This window comes from Odocoileus virginianus, chromosome 6 (genome assembly GCF_023699985.2).
Source record: "Odocoileus virginianus isolate 20LAN1187 ecotype Illinois chromosome 6, Ovbor_1.2, whole genome shotgun sequence".
Classification (NCBI taxonomy): domain Eukaryota; kingdom Metazoa; phylum Chordata; class Mammalia; order Artiodactyla; family Cervidae; genus Odocoileus; species Odocoileus virginianus.
The window spans coordinates 14394434-14416946 of NC_069679.1; the positions used below are offsets into that span (position 1 = coordinate 14394434).

Below are 22513 nucleotides of genomic sequence, written 5' to 3' on the forward strand. Positions count from 1 at the left end.
TACTCTAGAATTGCTTATTAGTTGTCTGTCTTCTCTACTAGATAATAAGCTCCATGAGGGCAGGCACCACACTGTTCACCACTGGATCTGTCTTCCCTGCAACATGCCTGATACATTGTAAACTATGTACATGTTTCTCCATTCAGCAAGAAAGAAAGGGAGAGAGAGAAGGAGGGAGGACCTCTCTTTCCATCAGCAGCCTTGTCCCAAGTAGACCCACAGTTGCCCCATTCCGTGCTAAGCTCTTAAAGGTGGTCCCAACCCTGAAGGCTTAACATGTTTTTCCAACCTCATATCCACCTTTAGAAAAACAATGTGCAAGAGAAATTTCCTTTTATTCCAAACTTCATGCTCTTTTATTTTACCTCAGTACTCAAAATGGATCTCCTGAGTTTAAGGGCAGTTTCCAAGTACAAGGGATTCCTGGGAGGAATTGTAGGGCTCAAAAGGTGTCTCGAGTCTGTCCTAATCCTAATTCTGCCAACTCTGCTGTGTGACCTTGGGGGAGTGATCTCCCCTCAAACCCTGGCTGGGCCTTATTCTCTTCTCTGGAAAATGATAGGGTAGACCAGAACTTGTATGAAAATGAAAGCACTTGAGAGAATTCCCTGGCAGTCCAGTAGTTAGGACTCAGCACTCTCACTGCTGGGGCCCTGGGTTCAATCCCTGGTCCAGGATCTAAGATCCTGAAAGCAGCCAAAAAGAAGAAAAGCACTCATTTGCAGTTGACTCTCTATCCTGTTGTGGGTAACTGGACAGCGTTCTCCTTCCTAATGCTTAGGGGCAGGGTAGATTCAGTGTCTGAGTAAGCTGAGGAGAGGAAAGACAAAGACTTCTGTCCATAAACTGAAGACCCAGGCTGTGTGGACCCTCGGGTCAGGGAGCAGCGGAAGGCTGAAGGGGACCTTGCCACAATAAAGCAACCCCCAAAAAACACCTCTTTGCCTCTAGGTTTGCAAAAGAGAAGACTCCAAACACCCAGCATCTTTGTGGCACCGCCCAAGCAAGACCCCTGTTCCCTATTCAAAAACAATGCACTCCCTCATTCCTGCCCTTCCCCTCCCTGGGAAGAACCCAGGGAGACATAGTTGGAGGGGGTGGAGGATGGTGCAGCCAGGCCTGCTGGCAGGGCCCCATTTCAAGCTTGCTCAGAAAGCGCAGGTGCGGAGCCTCTCGGTCCACTGCAGCGGTTTCTTAGGGAGGACAGTGGACTTGGTGGACACAGGCGTCCAGGCCCAAAGGCTTCCTGGCTTCAGTCCAAGCAGCTGGCAGGTTCATCCTTCTTTCCAGGGCCCCTCAAACACCACTTCTGGCCCTCCAGCCCCTGCTTGGGCTCCTCCTGCCTAGATGTCGCCCCAAGCCCGCCCTCCCGGTGCAGAGCTTTCTCCCTCCCGCACAACCCTTATTTCACTCTCTCAGTCTCCATATCTATTTCTTCTCCCTCCTTCTCCTCCTCCCCTGCCTCTCTTCTCCTTGCCATCCCTCACCAGCCCCAGAATGGGTCTCCCTCCCTTTCCCCCTCTCCGACAGAATCTCCCCCCGCCTTAGCTCTCATCCCTGCACCTCTTTCTTTGTATTCCTCTCGCCCTCTCCTGGCCCCGCCAGCATCTCTCCTCCCCCGGCTGGCATCGGCCTCCCCCAGCCTCCCCATCTTCTGCTCAGTCTCCTCCCCCTGGCTCCTCTCCCCTCCCCTCAGCCTCACCCCACTCCCGGCCTGCACCCCAGGGTTTCTTTTCACCCTGGGGGGGCTCGGTGCCTCTCATCCTCCACTCTACTGGCCTCCTCCCTCCGCGCAGGTAGAGCAGGCACCCATCCTTTCCTGCCCCGCCCCCAACGCCAACACCGCCGCTGGCTTCATCCCCGTCTCCTCCTCTCCCCACCCTCTCCTCTCTTCTCTCTGCCCCTTTAAATCTGCCTGGCCCAGCCTCCCCCGCGACGCTGGGAGGGAGCAAACATTGATTTGTGCTGGGATGGAATCAGAATTTTGATTTTTTTTTTTCCCCTCTCCCAACCATAAGAAGAAAATAATAAAAACACCCCCTCTTGATAGTCCCCTCTTCTCTTCCCATCCAGCTCCCAGCTCCTCTTCCTTATCTCCATCCAAGGCAGATTTTTTTTTCCCCTACACTGTTCTCATCTCCCCCTACCCCTGCCACTACCTCGCGCCCCATCCCTCCACCGCCTGCTCCTCTAGCTTGGGAGAGAGGGGACTCTCTCCTGCGGCTCCCCCACCTTGGCTCTTTGGGTTGGAGCAGTCTCTCCGGAAGGGGAGGGGGCTTGGCTTGTCTGGGCGAGGTGGGAGTGGAGGTCTCCTGCCATGGATGCTGTGCCTGGGAGGCAGCCTGAGCCCCAGCCCACATGGTGAGTAACCTGCCTCCTCCCTTCTGCCTGTCTACCATCCCCACCCTCGCCTTTTCCCTGCAGAGCCTCCCCCAGCCCCATCCTCTCCCCCACCAAATCCTCTGCCCACCTTGCTCCGATCTCCCCCGTACATTTCCAACCATCCCCCACCCTTGCCAGGGAAGCCAAAGAACCGGGGCAGAGAGGTCCTGACAGCAGGCAGGGAAGCGGGTGGCCTACGATTCTGCCCAGCCCCCCCTAAGGCCCCCGCCTACTGCCATCCACACTCGATACTTTGGGGTTCCAGGGTGGAAAAGTGGGACTCCCGCTAGGGGTGAGGACCCCAAGCCCTGGGAGCGGCCCTTTATAAGAAAAGAGGGGTGGGGGAGCTCTGTGCCTCCAAAGCTTAGGAGCTGCTGGAAGATGCAGCCGAAGGGTGGGGGGTTGGGGGGCGGTGCTGATGCCCCGGAGCCACTGGGCCAGGGAGCGGCGGGCAAAGAGGAGGGGCCTCCCTCGCCACTTCCCCCCTCTTTCTCCGCAGCCACTCAGGATGAGGGTCCGGCCCTGCCAGCCCGCGCTGGGGCCCCCCCGCCCGGCCCCGGTCTAACTGCCCCCGCCCCCAGGCCTCGCCCGGCTCCCAGGCCCCCAGCCGGCTTCTCCAGCCCCAGGATGCGCTGAGCCACCGGGGGGCTGAGGCCGCGCCAACTACATGCATGTCCCCCGGGGGCAAGTTCGACTTTGACGACGGGGGCTGCTACGTGGGGGGCTGGGAGGCGGGGCGGGCACATGGCTACGGCGTGTGCACGGGGCCCGGCGCCCAGGGCGAGTACAGCGGCTGCTGGGCGCACGGCTTCGAGTCACTGGGCGTCTTCACGGGACCCGGCGGACACAGCTACCAGGGCCACTGGCAGCAGGGCAAGCGCGAAGGGCTGGGCGTGGAGCGCAAGAGCCGCTGGACGTACCGCGGCGAGTGGCTGGGCGGGCTGAAGGGGCGCAGCGGCGTGTGGGAGAGCGTGTCCGGCCTGCGCTACGCCGGGCTCTGGAAGGACGGCTTCCAGGACGGCTACGGCACCGAGACCTACTCCGACGGAGGTGCGGGGCCCTGCCCACTGTCTGTCTGCTCGTCCGCGTGCGCCTCCCCGCTGGCCTGCCCCTTATGCTTTTCCTAGCCAGACGCCCCTGTGCTCCACTGTGGTCCTACACTCCTTCCCCATCGATGAGCGCCCCTGCGCCCATCTTTCTGCCCTCTCCTCCCATCATCACACACGCCTTCATTTGCCTGTTCCCTGCCTGTTTTTCCCTCTCCCCCATATTCCTGCCTTCACCCCTTCCTGTATGCCTGAGCCTCACATCCCGCCTCTCTGACCCTCACCACCCCGTCTGCCAGACACCACCCCCCCCCCCCCACTTGCCTGGCCCCTCTCATTTCCTCGGCCAGCTCGCCCCTGAGAGTTCTCTTTGCCTGTCATGTGTCGTCTATGCAGCCCCGTCACCCTGCCCCTCACACCCTCCGGACTGCCTGTCCTTCACACACCCCAGCCTGCCTGTCCCTTCCCCTTGCCCCTGGCTACTTGCACGCCCCTAATCCACGCATCTCCTGCTACCTGCCAGTCTTCACTCGGCTCTTCCACACCTTGCGACCCAACCTGGCCAGTCCCCAGTTCCCAGTGCCCCTCCCCGACCTCCACACCAACTGCTCCCATATCTCCCACCCGACTCCGAGGCTTCCAGGGGCGCACGGGGCTGGGGGTGCAAGGAACGGCGGGTCCTGACTCTTTCTCCCCCTCCTACCCCGCCCCCCGCAGGCACCTACCAGGGCCAGTGGCAGGCGGGGAAGCGCCACGGCTACGGGGTGCGCCAGAGTGTGCCCTACCATCAGGCGGCGCTGCTGCGCTCGCCCCGCCGCACCTCCCTGGACTCCGGCCACAGTGACCCCCCGACGCCGCCCCCGCCCCTGCCCCTGCCCGGCGACGAAGGAGGCAGCCCGGCCTCTGGCTCCCGGGGAGGCTTCGTGCTGGCCGGGCCCGGGGACGGGGACGGCGCATCCTCCAGAAAGCGCACCCCCGCGGCCGGCGGGTTCTTCCGCCGCTCGCTACTGCTCAGCGGGCTCCGGGCGGGCGGGCGCCGAAGCTCCTTGGGCAGCAAGCGGGGCTCCCTGCGCAGCGAGGTGAGCAGCGAGGTGGGCAGCACGGGACCCCCGGGTTCCGAGGCCAGCGGGCCCCCGGCCCCAGCGCCGCCCGCCCTCATCGAGGGCTCGGCCACTGAGGTGTATGCGGGCGAATGGCGCGCCGACCGGCGCAGCGGCTACGGCGTGAGCCAGCGCTCCAACGGGCTACGCTACGAGGGCGAGTGGCTGGGCAACCGGCGGCACGGCTACGGGCGCACCACCCGCCCCGACGGCTCCCGCGAGGAGGGCAAGTACAAGCGCAACCGGCTGGTGCACGGAGGGCGCGTGCGCAGCCTGCTCCCTCTGGCCCTTCGCCGGGGCAAAGTCAAGGAGAAGGTGGACAGGGCGGTCGAGGGTGCTCGTCGAGCCGTGAGCGCTGCCCGCCAGCGCCAGGAGATCGCCGCTGCCAGGTGGGCACCCCGTGCAGAGCCCGAAGCTGGGTTAAGGGGAGAATGTGCCCCGTGGATACGGAAGGGGGGCGTTGCCTAAAGAGGGACCAAGACCCAAGCCTAGGGCTGGTGGGGAAGAGGAGGCCTAGGACTTGGCAGTTGTAGCCCTGCGTATTTGTTGTGTTTGTATCTGAGGCTACAGGTGGACTTAGGTGTAACCGTGGGTGGCTGGGTATCTGAGGGAAGCCCTGTTAGACTATAACTGTGTCTCAGTGTCCTTTGTGGGGAGTGTGTCATTGTTGTGTGTGGGAGTAGCAATGAGCGCTGCCTCGTGCCGGCCCAGGAAACCTCTTGGAACTCAGACATGTTCCTAGTCTTCCTCGTCTTGTAGCTGATCCAGCCTCCAGGACTCTGCTGCTGGGAGCAACAGCCCCGGGCAGAGAGACAAGAGGTGTACATTCCTAAGCACATCCAAGCCAGCCCACAGTCTGATACCATTTCAGCCTTAGGCTCGGGGAAGGTCTAGTTTGTACAGCTGATCTGGAAAGTGAAAGTGAAAGTCAGTCAAGTGACTGTGAAAGTGAAACTCAGTCGAGTCTGACTCTTTGCGACCCCATTACTATACAGTCTATGGAATTCTCCAGGCCAGAATACTGGAGTGAGTAGCCTTTCCTTTCTCCAGGGGATCTTCCCAACCCAGGGATTGAACCCAGGTCTCCCACATTGCCAGCGGATTCTTTACCAGCTAAGCCACAAGGGAAGCCCAAGAATACTGGGGTGGATAGCTTATCCCTTCTCCAGTGCATCTTCCCGACCCAAGAATCGAACCAGGGTCTCCTGCATTGCAGGAGGATTTTTTACCAACTGAGTTATCAAGCAATAACATATTGCTCATCTACCCACCTGAAAAAATAGTCCCTCTAGGCTCTGACTCCTCGGCCTCCCTTAACCCAACTGATAAAGGTTGGAGGGAAGCAGACTTGCCTGTAAATGAAATTTTCTTTCTGTAAATCAGATTACATTTCATGCATCAGGAACCTCATTATCTCAAACAGTGCAGTCCAGTCAGAATATAATGTAAGCTTAATACATAATTTTGAATCTTCTAGTAGCCATATGAAAAAAATAGGAAAAAACAGATGAAATTAATTTAAATAATATATCTTACTTAAACCAATGTATCCAAAATATTATCATTTCAACCTAAAATAAGTATGAAATAATTAAGCAGAGATTTTATATCACCCCCTCTTTTTTTCCTAAGTCTTTGAAATCTAATATATATTTTGCACTTAAAGTACAACATTCAATTTGGACTAGCCACATTTTAAGTGCTTAATTTTAAATGCTTAATGGCTTGTGATTGAAGAAAGCCAAAAATCTATTTGTAATGAGTTCATAAGCTCCTAATTATACAATTTACACATAGGAATTTTTAGATATTGTTTTTTCTTGAAAGGGGAGGGCACAGTTGAAAGATCTTGTTTGAAATTTAAGAGTATTTCAGAGGATGAAAGTCAAGATATGTCCAAATAGCTTGGGTGTAAAGTGTGTGTGTGTGTGTGTGTGTGTGTGTGTGTGTGTGTGTGTGTGTGTGAATAGGTCATATCCAGAGTAGAGGCCTGAACCAGAGAATGTCTATGTCTATGTGTGGATATATCTGAGTTTCTGGATGGTTAAAGTCCAGGGCCTTGATCCAGGGAAGGGGGAGGGCAGAGCACCAGGGAGCACTTTAGGCTGGATAGGGAGTGGGCATGTGCAAGAAAAACTGGTCTCAGTAGCCAGAAAGATCAGGCAGTAGGAGGAAGCTGGTTGATCTCCCCAGCAACAGGCCCGGCAAACTTGATTGGCTGCTGGTTGCCATGGAAACAGCAGAGCCTCAGCAGCAGGTGCACATAGAGTACATCATTCAGGTAGCCTGAGCCTGGCCTGACTCCTGAGCACAGACTGGGTCTACTGGCTAGGATCTGACCAACCATACCCTCCGAAGTGAAAAGCAGAGGCCCTTGTCAATGTTGCAGTTTCCTGGCCACCAAGAGAACACAATGCAACCCCAAACTGCAATCCTAATCCCCTGTCTTAAACTCTGAGACCAGCTCAGTTTCAGAACAGGGCTAAGCATATAAATCCTGAAAGCAGATAATACATAAGAACAGGGTTATCTGAGATCTCTCCAAGCAGGTTCTAACGGTCCTTGACTGACCAGGTCTGAGGGGAGGAAGCTGACCACATCTCCCAAGGTATATAAAGAGGAAGTAGACCTAAGCTGACAGAGGACACCATGAGCCTCTCTGTACCCGGATACCCAGACCGCTTTCCTAGGCCAGAAAAAACAAGCCCGGGGGCCAGAGGGAGTCATGGGTCTTGATACATTCAAGCCCGTGGCAAGTATATCTGATTATGTTTACCTCTGGTCCTTCAGCCAAGATTACCTCTGCCTCTGATCCTACAGCCCATCTTCAGTCAAGATTACAGAACTAATACATTAATTAATAAGGCATCTGTGATTAACAGCAGAGGGTAAAAGGGAGGGGAAAATTGAGGAAATATCTGACATCAGATGGAAAACAGAAACAACAGAGAGGAAAGGATTAATAATGCTTCATGGTTACCTGTAACTAAGGAGCAAGGCTGGGCTTCCCTGGTGGCTCAGATAGTAAAGAATCTGCCTGCAATGCAGGAGACCTGGGTTCAATCCCTGGGTTGGGAAGACTCCCAGGAAAAGGAAATGGCTACCCGACCCAGTTTTCTTTCCTGGGAAACCCCATGTACAGAGGAGCCTGGCGGGCCACAGTCCATGGGATCACACAGAGTTGGACACAACTGAACAACTAACAAGGAGCAGGGTAGGGTTGAAGGCTGGTTGTGGAAGGGAGTTTAAGCGCTCACCCAGAAGGTATGATCACAATGGGGAGAAAGCATGCATGTTAGCAGGGAGAGAGAATAGGTAGTGGCAGAAAGGAGAGAGCCATCCAGTTCCAGAGCTCAGAAAGGAGTAGATGGGGTGAGGGGCAGTGACAGTGAGCAAGGGCAGGCGAGAAGGATGTGATAACAGTAGTGGCTGAAGAAAAGAAGATTTTAAATTCTCATAACACAGAAGGTATCAACACAGCAAAGTGGCATAGCTTCTGAGCACCAAGCAGGTAAGCTGCAGAGAGGCGCTAAGAGAGTGAGGCCTCATTTGCCTTTGGGAGGGAGCAGGACAGGAATGGAATAACAGGGCTGCAGGCAGCAGGGAGGGCCTGGCCCCTGCAGCTGGAAGAAGGGAAGTGTTACTATTGGGTGAAATGGTGGAGGGGTGCGAGAAGAACGGGAAGGTGTGATGACAGCAAACACAGCCCAGGTATTGCAGAGGAAAGTGAAGGCCAGCTGCCCTGCCAGGCCATGGAAGGTGAGGGTGAGCTGGCAGAGGGTGAGTGAGGGTGAGGCTGCCAGAGGTGATCTCAGATCTAGGGGTTGTGATATGGGGGGTGGCAGGTTGGGAGGGACGTGGGTCAAGGGACTGGAGTAGGTCTATTAAGACCCTGTCCCCGGAACCTGACAGGGCAGCAGACGCCCTTCTCAAGGCAGTGGCAGCCAGCAGCGTTGCCGAGAAGGCTGTGGAGGCAGCTCGAATGGCTAAACTGATAGCCCAAGATCTGCAGCCAATGTTGGAAGTCCCAGGTAAGGTGTGGGTAGCCTGGGGCGGGGTAGGGGGTTGGCTTCCTGGGAGATGCAGGGACCTGGGCTTGGGAAAGGGGGCAGTGAATCGCTGCAGGGAACTGGGGATGGGAAAAGCCAGGGTATGAGAGTCTAAGGGGACAGAGGGTGGGGACCAAGCCCAGCTGTTTGAGGACTAAAGTAGGCATTTGAGAAATAGGGTAATAAGGACTGGGGATGGGACCTGGCATTAAGAAGCTGTAAAGTTGGGGTACCAGAGTCCTGGGAGGTGACCAGACAGAGAGATAAAATTGTAGCTTTGGCAGCCCAAGGCTAGTTCAGCCCGTCTGATTCGTAGCTGTCCCTACCCCAGGCCGCAGACCCAGACATGACTCTGAAGGTTCCGACACCGAGCCCCTGGATGAGGACAGCCCTGGGGTGTACGAGAATGGACTGACCCCCTCAGAGGGCTCCCCTGAACTGCCCAGCAGTCCTGCCTCCTCCCACCAACCCTGGCGACCCCCTACCTGCCGGAGCCCACTGCCTTCTGGAGGGGACCGGGGTCCCTTCTCCAGCCCCAAAGCTTGGCCTGAGGAGTGGGGGGGGCCGGGTGAGCAGGCAGAGGAACTAGCTGGCTATGAGGCTGAGGATGAGGCTGGGATGCAAGGGCCAGAGCCCAGAGATGGCTCCCCACTCCTTGGAGGCTGCAGTGACAGTTCTGGAAGTCTTCGAGAGGAGGAGGGGGAGGATGAAGAGCCCTTTCCCCAGCTGAGCACACCAGGGGTCTCGGAGCCAGAGCCTGCAGCCTTGCCAGTCCTGAGGGGCCTGTCCTCGAGGGGTCCTGAAGCCGGATGCCTGGTGGAAGAGGCTGAGGAGTCTACTGCAACGGAGAGGCCCGCCCAGCCGGTAAGAAACTCCCACCCCACCTTGTGCCTTCTGAGTCTCCCATCCTTTCTGGCCCTGCTACCCCTCAAAGTTTGGCCTATCATCACTTCCAGACCTCTCTCTGATCCCCTGTGGGGCTTTGATTTGCACTTAGCTTTCTTTTTGCCTACCCAGTCTTGGACTACATCCCGCCTCAAAAAAAAAAAAAAAAAGAAATAGAGAATTTTCAAACTGGGAGGGAACCTCCAAGACCTTCACATCCAACTCCTTCACTTGACACATGGAGAAACTGAGGCCCAGAGCACTTACAGTAACTCACCAAGGTTACAAATGAATAACTATCGGTAGAGCCAGAACATCTTCCCGTGCTCTCCTTTCATATCATTTCCACCCCCACCCCCACCTCCACACTTTCTCTCTTTGGTGCCCAGGAATAAAAAAGGAAAAGCTTGTTCCCTCCCTACCCTGACTCTCCCTCCCTCTCCAGGGAAGAAGGGAAATAGGGAAGAAGGCAGAAAACTGGGAGGGGTGGAGTTTCCCTAGAACCCTCTACTCTGATTGGACTCCAGGCCTTCTCCTGTTTCCTAGCAACCATATCCTCACCCCTTCATCCCTCTCTGCTTCACTGCAGTAAAGGCGGCTGCTGCCAACGTCTGCTACTAAGGCCAGGCACCTTCTGCCTGGGCCACGTGCTGCAGGGAGGGGAGAGGAGCGGGGGATGGGCTCACTTGAGGGAGCCAGAGGGAAGGCAGGGCTCTGCCTGGGAGTAGAGGGCTATTTTGCAATCAAAGCAAAAGTTGGAGATATCCCTACTCAGGCCTCTGAGGAGGGGTGTCTGGGACCCTTCTGCTTTGCCACCTTAGCCAGGGCAGGAGGTGGGACTTGTAGCTGCACCTGGTCCTCAGGCACTGAGACTGCCTTTCCCCATCTCTCTAGGGAGCTGCCAACCCGCTGGTGGTGGGAGCCGTGGCCCTCCTGGACCTCAGCCTGGCATTCCTGTTCTCCCAGCTCCTCACCTGAGGCACCTGCCTGGCCTAGTTCTGGCTTTGGTTGCTGCCTCTTCATTCCTCTGACCTGCCTTTTCTCTCTTTTTCTTCCCCCTGGTTGTTTTTTTCTCCTGTCTTTCTCTTCTACCTTCACTTTCTTTTCTGTCCCTCTCTGGTTTTACTTCTTGCTTTTTCTTTCCCTCTCTCCTTTTAGATTGTCTCATTCCCTCTGGCTCTGTCTCTGTCTTTCCCACTCCCTTCCCTACCAAACCCTTCTCTCTCTAGATTGTTTACATACGAAGGGCTTTTCTCGCTCAGAGTCTCTTCTCTGAGACACACAATTCTAAGTCAGACCATTGCCCCCACACCCTCCCTGGCCTTTTCTTTAGACCTGAATTTGGATGAGGGTGGGGGTTTGGTGTCCTGAGGAGTCTCCTGGAAGCTGAGTGGAAAGGAAGACCATGGGGAAGGGGTACACTGGATACTGGAGAAGACCGCCAACTGGGCGAGGCGCTGGCCATGCTTCTAGGACTCCCCGACCCAAGGAGCCTGGTGTCCCTCTGAGGCCTAGTGACAAATCTGGAAGGGGTGCAGCCTCCATCTCTGACCTCGGAGGAGCCTACCTCACCTCCAAGCACTGAGCTAGGTTCTTGCCAAACTCCATGCTTCCCTGAAGGAGAAAAGGGAAATGAAAGGCAGAACAGCTCCCGAGCATCTTCTCCCTCTTCCTTTCCCCAACAGCCAGCCTCTCACCCAACCCCCTAGGGTGGCATGCCATGTCAAGAGCAATGTGAAAAGGAAAGATAGTGTCCCATGCAGCCAAGCCCACCCGCTGATCTCTCCCATCTCTCTCTCTCCCCCTAAAAGTTTATTTGGTTGGTCTGGACTCACGTGTGGCCTTTGATTAAATTCCTAAGGGACCTGAAGAAGACATTTCTACTGCAGAGCAAGGACCCCACTCCCCAACTCTGGCAGTAGTGGCAGGGGGAGGCAGTTCTGGAAAATGAACCACATAAGACAATAAGGAACTCACAGGGCAGGAGAAGCTGGTCAGTAGTTTCTAAGTGGGTTAGATCCCTTCCCCCATCATATGTGAAATGGGAAAACAACACGAAGGAGGGGATCAAAGGAAGCCAATCTCTCACACACTTTCCAGGCAGAGCAGAGGTGAGAGTCAAACTGGGGTGAAAGGTGGGTAGAGAGCCCTGTTGGAGGTTGTGGCTGATCCCTGGTACTAGCTTTTCCCCTGGGGACAGGAAGCCCTAGGAAGAGGGGGCTTGAGGGTCCCCAGGGGATCTTTCCTCCCTCCCCTGCATGAGGCAGAGAGCAAGCTGCCTGCCAACCCCCTCCCTCAAGGAATGGCCTTGCCTGGGAATGCCCACCACACACAAACTCTTCTTTTTTTTCTAGTTAAACTCTGTTTACTCCTTGGCCTGCCTCCCTCCTTCCTCCCCTCTCAATCTTTACTTCTGATTTCTATTTCATGGAATTTGGGATTGACGTTAAACTACAACAGTGCCGCCAACACCAAGTCTTGCAGGAAAAAAAAATACAAAGAAATTTAACAAAAAAAAAAAAATATATTAATAAAAAAGTTCAAAAAAAGGGGGGGGAATTGTCCTCTCCTTTGGGTGCGATGGATTCAAACCCAAGCTCTCAGAAGCTCTCCGGTGAACGAGCCCTCTTGGGAAGTCCCAGGCCTGTGACAGTCTCGCCGCCCCTAAGTAGTTAAAGAGATCCTTCCCTTAAACTCCAAATCAGAAAGGCCTGAGGTCAGAGGATTCAAGATTGCTCTACAGGGCGGTCCAGGAGGGGCGGGGTCCCGCGATAGGGGCGGGGAGAGGGAAGGATCAGACCAAGCCCCAGCCCTCCTCGGGGCTAGGACCAGGAAGCGCTGGGGGGACAGGAGCGGAGTTGAGACTGAAGCCAGGTGAGGCTGGCGTCCTGGTGCGGGGAAGCTGACACCGCCTGAGAGGGGGCCGGGGGTCTCTGCGAAAGAAATAGCGCCGGGCTCTAGAAAGAAGGGAATAACTGAACTAGGGATGGGAAGCCAGGTGGAGACCCGCAGTTGGGGGCGAAATAGGCGGGGCTCCAGCGCAGGCTCGGTAGCGACGGGTGCGGGGTGGGGCGGGGACGCATGCGTAATGGAGGTCTCGGGCGGCGAGGACCGGGCGGGATTTGGGGACAGGGATCAGTTTTAGGGTGCCTTGGGACCCAGGCCCTCAGCAATTTGGTTTATTGCAAGCCTGTGCAGAAAAGGCCGGATGCTTACTGCCAGAGGGTTAAGGCCCTCTCCGTTTCCGGGCTCTGCCCGCCAGGATGGTGGCGTCCTCGCTGAAGCTTCAGGAACTAATCCAGGAGATTCGTGAGGCCAAGACCCAGGCCCAGGAGCGGGAGGTGATCCAGAAAGAGTGCGCCCACATCCGGGCCTCCTTCCGCGATGGGGACCCTCTGCACAGCCACCGCCAGCTGGCCAAACTGCTCTACGCCCACATGTTAGGCTACCCCGCCCACTTTGGACAGGTACTGGGCGTGGACGCCTCCCGTCCGAGTTTGACGAGAGAAGCTGGTGGGGCACGGTATCGAACACCCCCCTCACTTACTTGTTTCTCGATTTCTTTATTCTGCGGAGTTTCTGGGCCCTCACAGTGCGTACCGCAGATCTTGCCCTTTACAACCCCAACTGGTCATCAGATGGACTGAAAACCCCTCGTTCTCTGGCCAGCGCCATTCAAGGCCCCTCCTCTTCTCCTCCCACTCTTCTGTTTCCTTGAAACTAACTGAATCTCCTAAACCCTATTCTTGTTGAAGGGGGCGGTCCTGGGGTATGCTGACCCCACAGGTTAATCTGGTGTAAAGGAGGAAGATAGAAAAGTGCCTCCGGTTTCACCCCTATCCCTTCGTGGTCTGCCCCCTTCCCTGTAGATGGAGTGCCTGAAACTGATCGCCTCCCCCAGGTTCACAGACAAGAGGGTGGGCTACCTGGGGGCCATGCTTCTACTGGATGAGAGGCAGGATGCCCACCTGCTCATTACCAACAGCATCAAGAAGTGAGAGGGTTCTGGGAAGCACTTGGAATCAGGGAGATGGGAGAGTGGGGAACGGGGAAATCCCAGGGGTTTGCCTGCTGTAGGTACTGGGAAGGACTGGACTCCTCAGAGGCTTGGCTGACTGTACTCCCCAAACTCCGCAGCGACCTGAGCCAGGGGATTGAGGCTGTCCAAGGCCTGGCCTTGTGCACGCTGAGCACCATGGGCTCTGCTGAGATGTGCCGGGACTTGGCCCCGGAGGTGGAGAAGCTGCTCCTGCAGCCCAGCGCCTATGTGCGCAAGAAGGTGAGACAGCAGGGTCTAGGCTCTTGCTCCTACAGAAACTGTGCTGTCTGCCACGTGGTAGAGGTGGGGGATTCCATCCTGGCAGACCCTTGCCCTTTCTAACCCCCCAGACCTCTGCAGGCTGTTCTGACTGCAGTGCACATGATCCGGAAGGTCCCCGAACTCTCTGACATCTTCCTCCCACCCTGTGCCCAGCTGCTTCATGAACGCCACCATGGTAAGGCCACGGGGCTCCTCATCTGCTGCCTCCGCTCTGGCTGTGGGCAGAAGGGAGCCCCAGGACAGGGACAGGAGCTCCCCAGTGACAGGCAGCATGTGCATGCAGACACACACACAGTAGACTCCCCTGTGCCCTGCCCACCATTCGCTCCCTCACCCTGACCCAGGCATCCTGCTGGGCACTGTCACGCTGATCACTGAGCTCTGCGAACGAAGCCCTGCAGCCCTCAAGCACTTTCGCAAGGTGGGCTGGTGAAGGGGTGGGCCCCGGGCCAGGAGGAGAAGGGCAGTGGGATTGGAGGGGGCTGGAGGGAGAAAGGATTAGGAAGAATGCCCAGGTCAGGCTCTGCCCTCACTCCAGGTGGTACCCCAGCTGGTGCACACCCTCCGGACTCTGGTGATGACAGGATGCTCCACAGAACACAGCGTATCTGGAGTCAGCGACCCATTCCTGCAGGTGGGCCGATCCTTCCCTGCTGTATCCCTAGAACAAAAAGCCTAGGCAGCCCATGGTAGTGGTCCCCTCCCAGACAACACTTTGGTTCATCAGTAACTTGGGCAGGAGGGTGGCAGGCACCAGGTCATCCCAGGTCCAATGTGGGGAGGGGGAATGCCTGAAAACTAGAAAATCCAACTTGGTAACCTTTTTTTTTTTTTTCCCCAAAAAAACTGTCCCCAGATCTCCTGGCCTCACTCACCTCTGAACCCTCCCAGGGCCCAAGGGACCAGAGAAGGTTGGGAGGGGAGAGCACAAAGAAGCTGTTGGGAACCAGCTAGACCCCTCACAATGCTCTCAACGTTGGATTTCTCTCCTCAGCCCCTTACCCCCAACTTTTATTTAACCCAATTTCAGGTCCAGATACTTCGTCTGCTTCGGATTCTGGGCCGGAACCACGAGGAGAGCAGTGAGACCATGAATGACTTGCTGGCCCAGGTGGGGCTGGGGGCCTGGGTTAGATGTGTTGCTCTGTGATCCCACTGGCCTGGGCATCCCTCCCATGACCACTCCCCATGCGGTGGCCACATGATCGTGTCTCCATTTGTTTCTGGACTGTGATCTCTCCTGAGGTTAGGGACACAGTCTGTTGCAGTGCAGTAGCCCCTGGCCCATAGTTGGGGGGTGGGGGGGGGGGTGAGGGAGGGGATGGAGGGATGACATGAGGAAAGGACAGAGCCCCTTAGAGCTTCTCTCCCATCCATGCAGGTAGCCACAAACACAGACGCCAGCCGAAATGCAGGCAGCGCGGTTCTGTTTGAGACGGTGTTGACTATCATGGACATCCGCTCTGCCGCGGGCCTGAGGGTACCTTCCCCGAGGCTTCTCCCCAGGGCCCCTCCCACCCACTTCAGCCGGGCAGACAGGTCCTGTTCCCCGGTTTCTCCTCCCCCTCCCCGGGCACCCTGTGCCACGGGGTCCCCACTCCTAAATGAGCGGGCTGCTCCTTCCTTGACTCCCAACCTCTGCCCCCCGTAGGTTCTAGCTGTCAACATCCTTGGCCGCTTCCTACTCAACAGTGACAGGAACATTAGGTAATAGGCCCAGGTGTCTGGCAGGGCTGTGCCACTGGGCCCTTGACCCTCTGCCCTCCTTCTTTCAGAATCTCCAGATTCACCAGCTTCTCATTTCCATACCAGGGCAGGACGGGTGGGGAGAGGGCTGCCGGCCAGGGTATGCTAAGGCCCCTCCTGCTCTGAGCAGATATGTGGCCCTGACGTCCTTGCTGAAGCTGGTGCAGTCTGATCACAGCGCAGTGCAGCGGCACCGGCCCACCGTGGTGGAATGTCTGCGGGAACCTGACGCCTCCCTCAGCCGGTAAGCAGGGTGGAGGAACCAGAGCGAAGAGCAGAGGGCCCAAGCACCGGGCCAGCTCAGCAACTGGAGAAAGGGGACTAAGGAGACAGGTGCCTGGGAAGGGGGGCCCCAAGGAATGTCACGGGGTGACCTGGGAGACCTTGTCTAAACACACGTTTCTTCTCCAGGCGGGCCCTGGAACTGAGCCTGGCCCTGGTGAACAGCTCCAACGTGCGGACCATGACCCAGGAGCTGCAGGGCTTTCTGGAGTCCTGCCCCCCTGATCTTCGGGCTGACTGTGCCTCCGGCATCCTACTGGCAGCAGAGAGGTGAGGGGATGGGTGCGCAGGAGGGAGAGAGGGTGACATCCAGGGAGGGTCATCGCCAGGACTGAAGAGCCTTGATGTCCCCTAGGTTTGCCCCAACCAAGCGGTGGCACATAGATACCATCCTCCGTGTGCTGACGACGGTGAGGCAGGGGCTGGGCTGAGAGCTGGGTGGGAGCGGGCAGGGTTCACCACGCTGACCCAGCCACATTCACCCCTCCAGGCAGGCACCTATGTGCGCGATGATGCGGTGGCCAACCTGATCCAGCTGATTGGGGGCGCCCAGGAGCTCCACGCCTACTCCGTGCGCCGCCTCTACAGCGCCCTGGCTGAGGACATCTCCCAGGTATGCTCCCACCACCAGGCCCAGGGCTGCCCACCCCTCTCCTCCCTTCCTGGGCCAGCTGGTCCATATACCAGGTTCCCAACTGTTTTTCCCCCTGGAGTCACAGCTCTGTCTCTCTCTCTCTTTTACCCTCACAGCTTTCTACTTAGTAGAGGAGTCACTGAAGGACAGAGAGCCCTGCTTATAGTTAGAACACCTCGATTTCTGTCCTGCTTCTGTTATCTACTGTCTGTGCAACCACAGATGACTCACTGAACTTGCTTCATACCGGGTCTACCCAGCACTCTACCCTGCCAGCTCCCAGAGCTGTCTTCATCAAACGGGATATAGATAAAAGCTCTTTTTGTGTATATTAGTTCTTATTACTACCTTGAATGCTGAGTGAATTCACAGGTGCCAACCAATAACCAATATGCCAATACCGCTTTCCATATTACTCTAGTAGGCTAGGCAGAAACCATCCACCCCTTCCTCAAGGGAGGACCCCCTCGCTTCATCCTCACTGCACCCCTTGTGATTAGGCCTGGGGGTGGGGGGAAGGGGTTGTTTTGTTTTTGGTATTTCTTTCTGAATTTTATCCTATGGTACTTTTAAAAACTGAAACAATTGATTTACAATACTGTGTTAGTTTCAGGTGTACAACAAAGGGATCCAGTTATACGATTATTATTTTTCTAATGTGGAACATTTTTTTCAAATCTTTATTGAATTTGTTACAATATTACTTCTGTTTTATATTTTTGTTTTTTTGGCCCAGAGGTATGTGGGATCTGAGCTCCCCAACCAGGAATCAAACACATACCCTCTTCATTGGAAGGCAAAGTCTTAACGACTGGACTGACAGGGAAGTCCCAAGATTATTTTCCATTATAGATTATTACAAGATATTGAATGTAGTTCCCTGTGCTATACAGTAAACCCTTGCATATTTATTTTATATATAGTAGTTTGTTTATCTCCATACTCCTAATTTATCCTTCCCATTCCTTCCCCCTTTGGTAACCATGTTTGTTTTCTATTTCTGTGAGTGTTTCTGTTTTGTGTATGGATTCATTTGTATTATCTTTTAGATTCCTCACAGAAATGATATCATACTGTTTGTCTTTGGCTTTTCACTTAGTATGATGATCGTGAGAGCTGTTGTAGGCCATGTAGTTCTTATACGTGGCCACTAGAGGGCAGAAGAAGCCCAGGAGCCAGGACAGAGCCCCAAACTAAAAATCGCTCATAACTGCTCCCTGTGCCAAGGCCCTTCCCTTTCCCCACCCCTGCAAACTCCGCTATCTCTGCACTGCCTAAAGGGATGTCACGGGGTCTGGAAGTGAGGAAGGGACCCAGACGCCGGCCCAGCGTGTTTCTCATCCCCCACAGCAACCACTGGTGCAGGTGGCAGCCTGGTGCATCGGGGAATACGGAGATCTCCTGCTGGAGGGGACCTGTGAGGAGACTGAGCCCCTGCAGGTGGGCCCTGCGTTGGGGGTACACAGAGGAGGGACATGTGAGGGGAGGCAGGGCCGGCCCCAGGGTCACTCTCTGTGTCCTCCCCCCCTCCGGAAGGTGGAGGAAGACGTGGTGTTGGCACTGCTGGAAAGGGTGCTTCAGTCTCATATGTCCCTGCCGGCCACCAGGGGATATGCCCTCACGGCCCTCATGAAGCTTAGCACCCGGCTCCATGGGGACAACAAGTAAGAGTGGATCCCAGCCCCTCCCACAGAGCCTCTTCTTGGTACCTCCAGTGAGATGACCCTTCACCGTGCCCCCCCGCCCCGTTTCTGAGTTTCCCTCCAGGCCTTCACCTCCATCCCCAGCCCCCTGCCCTTAGGTCCTTCCTTTTGAGCCAAGGATCGTGGGTCTCTCCCTGCTCTGGGTTGGCTCTTCCTTTCCTGCCGCATCCTAGAGGTGAAGGGCAGGGCAGATGGCCAGTCCCAGTCACGGACCACCCTGTGGCCCAGCCGCATCTGCCAGGTGATGTCCATCTACGGGAGCTGCCAGGACGTGGAGCTGCAGCAGCGGGCAGTGGAGTACAACGCCCTCTTCCGGAAGTACGACCACTTGAGGTGCGCCGCTGACAGTGTGGGACCCAACCCCCAGCCCGCTCCCTAGTGCCCTGTTCTGGATGCAGGGGTCTCAGCCTTACCTGTGCCCGCCCACAGTTCATGGACACTAAGTGGGCTTCCCACCCTCCTTGTTCATCTGAAAGCCAGCAAGACTCTTCCATCTTAGGAAATCAGAGGGGTACTCCTGACCCACCATGAGCCCAGGACTGTCCTATTCTTTCCCCTCCTCCCACACATCTCTTGTGAAAAACCCAGGGATACACCTGCCTTCTTCCTCTCAGGGCTGCCGTCCTGGAAAAGATGCCTCTTGTGGAGCGGGGTGGCCCTCAGGTCAATGAGGCAGCAAAGGAAAGCAAAGAAGTAGCCCAGCTTTCAGAAGCAGCCCCCGTCCCCACGGAGACCCAGGTGAGGGGGCCGGGGTACCCCTGGGGGAAGAGCATGGTCCAGCTTCCATACCCAGCCCTGACCCTTCTGCCCTCTCTCCAGGCCTCAAAGCTCTTGGATCTGTTAGATCTTCTGGATGGCCCTTCTGAGAATGCCCAGCACCCTCCCCCTCTGGATCCCACCCCAGGAGACACTTTGATACACCTCCTTGACCTTCCCTGCACTCCCCTACCCTCTGGTAAGCCTCAGCAAAGGGGAGATGTCTTAAAGAAGGGGTGGTGGAAATAGGTGCTTCCCCTTCTAAGCTGAGGACCGAGATTCAGATTCCCTCTTCCCTGCTGTGTACTCCCATCACATCCCCATCTTAGTAAAAGGATTCATTAGATCATACCAGTCCCCTCCTGGACACCCTCTAATGTCTTCCCTTTGTTCAGATTTCTTAATTCTGGCCCGGGGTCCTGCTTCCTCCCTGCCCCTCACAGGCTTTCCCACTACCCGCTCCACTGGCCCCCTCTCAACTCTCAGGCCCTCTCACCTCAAACCCTTGGTGTTCATATTCTTTTCACATGGAATGTTCTTTCCCCAGCACATTAAAATAGCTGGCTCATTCTCCATCTTCAGCTTCAGCTAAAATGTCAGATGCTTCCCCTCCCTCTCCTACTTCAGTTAGTTCCCCCACAGGTTATTTCCTTCAGAGCACCAGTTACAGACTGTGATTGTTTTCTTGTTTATTGTTTCTCTCCCCTAAGCTGTGAGCTTCACTGGGGACCTCATCTTCTTGTCCACTCGGTCATTAGCATCTGGAGCAGTTCCCTGCACCCAGTGGGTGCTCATTTAATTGTTCTTGCATGAATGAATGAACTGTTAACTTCAGCCCATATACCGAGTCCCTTTTCTCTCCCTACTGTAGCTCCCATCCCAAATCTCAAAGTATTTGAGCGTGAAGGACTTCAGCTGACTCTTTCTTTTGTTCGACCCCCTGGAACCCCTACTTTGCTGTTAATCACTGTCACTGCCACCAACACCTCAGGGGGTGACGTCACCCACTTCATCTGCCAGGTGGCTGTGCCCAAGGTTTGTAGAAGACCAGGACTCAGAGGTAGCTTGGATGCTCCAGGAGAAAAAGCCACTAAGTAGGGGAGGTGGTAGGGGTGGTGGGAGGATGAGATGAGAAGGGAGGGACTGCAGAGACAGGCACTTGGGGAGTTGTGGGAAGAGGGTTTAAAACTATTGGGTGTGGAGTGGTTGCCTGAGCCAGCCAGCTGCCTTACTGTGTGCTCTGTCCAACCTCCTATGTTCAGAGTTTCCAGCTGCAGCTACAGGCCCCCAGTGGAGACACCGTTCCAGCCCAGGGTGGCCTTCCGATGACCCAGCTGCTCAGAATCCTCAATCCTAACAAGGTGAGCTCCAGGAGCCCCTCGAGGCTAAGCCCTAAGGCAGGGAGGGGTCATCTGTGCTTACCCTGGTCTTCGCTCTCCTATTCCTAGGCCCCCTTGCGGCTGAAGTTGCGCCTCACCTACGACCACTTTGGCCAGTCAGTACAAGAAATCTTTGAGGTGAACAACTTGCCTGTGGAGACATGGCAATAACTCAGCCTCCACTCAAAACCTGAAGTCCTCCCGTGTCCCCACATCAGGAGCCCCAGCTACTTGGAGCCATATCTGAGGGTGACCAGCAGGTGGCACTCTGGTCCTGTGCTTGCTGCTGCAGAAACTGGGGTGGGGGGGAACCCCACAAATGATGAAAGCCCAATAAAGCCCATGGGGGCAAAGCCATATCTGAGGTGGAACGTGTATGTGAATAACAGCCAGGGAAGAGCCTTCTTACACAGGAAGTAGGTATCTTGCCCTAAGCCTTTGGAACTGGTTTCAACAAAGGAAGGTTTTCCTTCTACCCCCTTTCTGGCTGGGGAGCAGATGAGCCCCTGAACCTCCACAGGAGGCACCCTACCCTCTAGGCCAGAGCAGGGCACAGGGGCAACTTCAGAAGTTCTAGATCTCTCACAGGAATCCTCACTGGCTTCCCCAAGCTGCTGCTGTTCCCTGTAGCCCGGGGCAGGGAAATCCCTGCTGCCTCCCCTCCTCTCTAACTCAGCTGTAAGGCAGTTTAGGAGCCGCTGGCAGAATCAATGGCATCGACCAAGGGAGGGGGGTGGCAAGGGATTTTCCTGTGCTTAACTACTGATCACGGCTAAGTGGAAATCCTATAAACACGAGCGGAAATCAATGGAGGCTGCTTAGCGGCCAGGGGAGAGGGGCGGCCCACAGATTGCATCTGACGGATGAGGGAGAGGAGGCAGCCAGGGAAGGCTCCAGGAAGGATAGCAGAGGGTAGGGTGAAGGAACAGACAGAGCTGGAGGGAGAGGAGTCTCTGTGGGAAGGGGAGCCAGAGGGAAGAGGCACGGTGAGCCCAGGAGTGACGCTCCTCAGCCCCAGAGCTCTCTTTGCATCGGGGAAGTGACACCCTAGCCCCGTGTCGTGTCCGGATCTCCAGTCCCCTAAGGCTTCACTTTGGACCCGTACACTTCTAGCAGGCGCTGATAGTCCTGGGGCCGGAAGCGCTGCAGGTACACAATCAGCTTGGCAGGTGCCCTCTCCTGGGCCAGCACACCTACAGGCAAAAGGAGAGTGAGCAGAGAACCAGATGGCCGCAAATACTTTGCCTCTCCCTGCCCACGCAGCTGGACCCCAAACTCGTTTCCAAGGCAGCACTGGGATCCTGAACGCCGTCCAACCAGCTTGTCTAACCCACCAGCCTGCTCCCTGATTGGCCTGGGGAAGCAGGGCCGAAGAGGGCCACTTGAGGCAGAAGTGGGCCTAGGAAGCCAAGCACGAACCTCTCCTCTGGCAAGGAGACGTGGTGAAGGGCACTCAGGCGCCAGGAAGACAGAGGGTGCCTCAGTAGCAACTCATTTCAGTTACTGCTCCTGCCCCCCAATCAAGATTAAAGCCTCTCCAGGCAGGCCAGAGCTCATTAGCTTGGTAATGAAGCACATGCAGAGATGCACACACAGAGAGAAACCAAGGGGTGTAGAAAGGAGGAGCAGCTACAGCCATGAATGAGGTGGGATTTGCAGAGAATTCTAGCCTCTGTGGTGTGGAGCCACAATTAGCCAGTGTCTAATTGTTAGTGCCTGGCAGCATGCTGGGCCGATGGCGGGGAACTCAGTGTAGGTTTGCAGAAGAGGCAAGAACAACATTCCAGGGCTGTAAGGCTCCATGGGATGCACAACCCTGTACTTGCATGGGTGAACTGTGTACAGAGGAGCTAAGCCTGGGAACAGAAGAACTAACCTGCTAACGTTTGCCCCACTGTCTTGTCACATGGGAACAACACTCTTGACTTTTACTCAAGCCAGTAGGACAAATGAGGATTTCATTATAAAAATCAGAGGACAGGAGTTGGGGCGAGAAAGGATGGATGGAAAGACTGAAGAAGAGAACTGACAAATGGAATCAAAGGACACCTGGAGTGGCTAGAGGTATGAAAATGACATGAGCCAATGGCTGGGAAGGATTAGAGACACATGGAAGGATTCATTGCAGGTTAGACAGCTACTGCAAAAGAAGAAACCAGATTTGATAGAGCCCTGAGCAAACTGGGTCCTCTAGAAAACTGCTAAAATAAGTCCTCTTAAAGAAATAGCC

At 55.8% G+C, this 22513-nt stretch overlaps 3 protein-coding genes across 9 annotated transcripts in view; 2 read left to right on the forward strand and 1 right to left on the reverse strand.

Annotated features, from left to right (window-relative positions):
• Window positions 1–1524: 1524 nt before the first annotated feature.
• JPH4 (junctophilin 4) lies at window positions 1525–11292 on the forward strand. The gene is made up of 6 exons (XM_020897348.2): window positions 1525–2361; window positions 2882–3432; window positions 4146–4917; window positions 8441–8559; window positions 8909–9441; window positions 10357–11292. Exons 2-6 carry the CDS (start codon window positions 3054–3056, stop codon window positions 10438–10440), a joined length of 1887 nt encoding a protein of 628 aa, XP_020753007.1. The 5' UTR covers window positions 1525–2361; window positions 2882–3053; the 3' UTR covers window positions 10441–11292.
• An 826-nt stretch (window positions 11293–12118) lies between these two features.
• On the forward strand, window positions 12119–20640 carry AP1G2 (adaptor related protein complex 1 subunit gamma 2). Of its 6 annotated transcripts, XM_020897343.2 has the most exons (22): window positions 12119–12336; window positions 12725–12929; window positions 13332–13456; window positions 13600–13741; window positions 13862–13958; window positions 14128–14204; window positions 14322–14417; window positions 14814–14894; window positions 15165–15263; window positions 15435–15490; window positions 15660–15773; window positions 15941–16081; window positions 16167–16221; window positions 16302–16424; window positions 17796–17885; window positions 17982–18109; window positions 18377–18481; window positions 18763–18886; window positions 18968–19103; window positions 19776–19939; window positions 20167–20265; window positions 20353–20640. In XM_020897343.2, exons 2-22 carry the CDS (start codon window positions 12726–12728, stop codon window positions 20452–20454), a joined length of 2358 nt encoding a protein of 785 aa, XP_020753002.2. In that variant the 5' UTR covers window positions 12119–12336; window position 12725; the 3' UTR covers window positions 20455–20640. The 6 variants fall into 6 exon arrangements, with proteins under 6 accessions (XP_020753002.2, XP_020753001.2, XP_020753000.2 ...); XM_020897342.2 differs by having other exon boundaries at window positions 18763–19103; XM_020897341.2 differs by having other exon boundaries at window positions 17796–18109; window positions 18763–19103.
• THTPA (thiamine triphosphatase) overlaps window positions 19577–22513 on the reverse strand; it is a 42948-nt gene continuing 40011 nt past the window's right edge. For both annotated transcript variants that reach the window (XM_070468842.1, XM_020897350.2), the window contains one exon: window positions 19577–21476. In XM_070468842.1, coding sequence (XP_070324943.1) covers window positions 21364–21476 — 113 coding nt within the window. In that variant the 3' untranslated portion in view covers window positions 19577–21363. The remainder of the gene's footprint in view (window positions 21477–22513) is intronic.

Excerpts from the sequence above, each read along its gene's own strand:
- JPH4 (XM_020897348.2), top strand. The coding sequence starts at position 3,054 with ATGTCCCCCGGGGGCAAGTTCGACTTTGACGACGGGGGCTGCTACGTG. Across the intron at positions 3,433-4,145 it reads CGAGACCTACTCCGACGGAG|GCACCTACCAGGGCCAGTGG; the intron begins GTGCGGGGCCCT and ends CGCCCCCCGCAG. Across the intron at positions 8,560-8,908 it reads GCCAATGTTGGAAGTCCCAG|GCCGCAGACCCAGACATGAC; the intron begins GTAAGGTGTGGG and ends TCCCTACCCCAG.
- AP1G2 (XM_020897341.2), top strand. The coding sequence starts at position 12,726 with ATGGTGGCGTCCTCGCTGAAGCTTCAGGAACTAATCCAGGAGATTCGT. Across the intron at positions 13,457-13,599 it reads ATTACCAACAGCATCAAGAA|CGACCTGAGCCAGGGGATTG; the intron begins GTGAGAGGGTTC and ends CAAACTCCGCAG. Across the intron at positions 16,082-16,166 it reads ATCCTACTGGCAGCAGAGAG|GTTTGCCCCAACCAAGCGGT; the intron begins GTGAGGGGATGG and ends GATGTCCCCTAG.